Source organism: Pygoscelis adeliae, unplaced genomic scaffold (genome assembly GCF_000699105.1).
Source record: "Pygoscelis adeliae isolate BGI_AS28 unplaced genomic scaffold, ASM69910v1 Scaffold275, whole genome shotgun sequence".
In the NCBI taxonomy this organism is placed as follows: Eukaryota; Metazoa; Chordata; class Aves; order Sphenisciformes; family Spheniscidae; genus Pygoscelis; species Pygoscelis adeliae.
In genome coordinates this window covers 171,734-173,183 of record NW_008824763.1, presented here as the reverse complement: position 1 = coordinate 173,183, position 1,450 = coordinate 171,734, and the positions used below count along the sequence as shown (strand labels likewise).

The 1,450-nt window shown below is 54.9% G+C and overlaps 1 protein-coding gene across 1 annotated transcript in view; it reads left to right on the top strand.

Annotated features, from left to right (window-relative positions):
• The first annotated feature begins 500 nt into the window (after positions 1-500).
• The window catches only part of LOC103916555 (zinc finger and BTB domain-containing protein 16-like), a 23,269-nt gene continuing 22,319 nt past the window's right edge, over positions 501-1,450 (top strand). The window contains exon 1 of the mRNA XM_009323563.1: positions 501-633. Coding sequence (XP_009321838.1) covers positions 501-633 — 133 coding nt within the window. The remainder of the gene's footprint in view (positions 634-1,450) is intronic.

Sequence of the window (1,450 nt, the reverse complement as noted above, 5' to 3'; positions counted from 1 at the left end):
CGGGGCAGCAGCGCAGGCAGGCAGGCAGGCGAAGGAGCGGCGCTCGTAGCCGGTTTGGGACGTTTTACTACTTCCTACCATCCAAAGCGCTAAAACTGGAGAGCCTATTTCTCGTCCCCAATAAAGTAATTAAAGTGAATGGGCGTCGGGAGGTACTGTTGGGGTGATGGCAGCTAAAACTCAATGAGCTCTGTCTTGAGACCCACCCAGCTGAGGCTGGCTTTAGGGGAGGGAGCCGGCAGCCCCTGCCTGCGCCCGCCCGAGCTGGGCTCACGGGGACGCTCACGGGGACGCTCGCCGTGGCCCTTCCGAGCATCCCATTTCCGAGAGCTGCTTTAAAGCCCGAGAACGCTGCCCACGCTGGCCAGCGTCGGACTCTCCCCTCGCACTGGGGAAATTAAATAAGCTGGGGGGCCTGCCCCTCCTTATCGCTTCGCTTCGGGGGCACTGTGGTCCCCGGGCAGCGGTGACCTTGCCGAGGGGGGCACGCCGGGGCGGTGATGACTGTGCAGATAGCGCTGGATGGAAAAAGCGGCGGCTCCTCGTCCGTTCGCGCCAGCCTCTTGCTGCAGGGACCTTTATTAGGCAGGAGCGATAAATTTGCTCACGCGGATATAAATGTACGGCGGGGAGGTTGGTGCCAACTGCGAGGCTCGCGCCGAAACGCGGCTGATACTTGGCAGCACGCGGAGTCCCATCCCATCGGGAAGATCATCCGGAGATATCTATATACTGTAGGCGATACGAGGCGCTCGCTAAAAATACCCTCCCCAAACTCGTGTGTACGTTTGGAGAGGCTAATTGTTTCTATGGGTGTCATTTAAAGCATGGAAAAAAAGCGAGAGGGAGAGAAGAAAGCCCTGACACGGGCTCTGGATGTGCTGCTTTCAAATATGCCCTGCTCCCTTTAATAACAAACATCGAGCCGCGGTGGCTTTTTTCTGAGCCCTGTTATAATAAGCTCAGATGTTGGATGACATTTTTCCCGGTGACTCACATAGTAAAATTAACCTTGAACTATTTACATATTCAATCGCCACCCTCCCTTCTCCTCCTCCTCCTCCCCTCTCCGCGAGCGTGTGTACATTACAGGAATCCTGGCTCCGTATCAGTTTTTGTTTTGCTGATGAGAAAAGGGAAAAAAAAAAAAAAATTCCCCCGCCTGGAGTATACATCTACTTGAGGGAAAGAACACGCAGTCCTGGCCTTTGGAAATTGGCAGGCAGCGTGCTGTTCCCGCGCTGATAAGAGGTACTGTAAATAAAACTGTACGGCAGCGCCTGCTGTAAAATGCCCCACGTCTGTACTCATTGTTCTGACAGCTCCGGCTTTTTTTGGGTCCGCTGTTTTGGTACACGCTGTGCTTCCTTATGTAAGCGAGCGCGCCCAGCTCCTCCCGGCGTTCGGCCTGTTTATTTTCGCCTCGCCAGGAATTTTTTTCTGTCCCCCC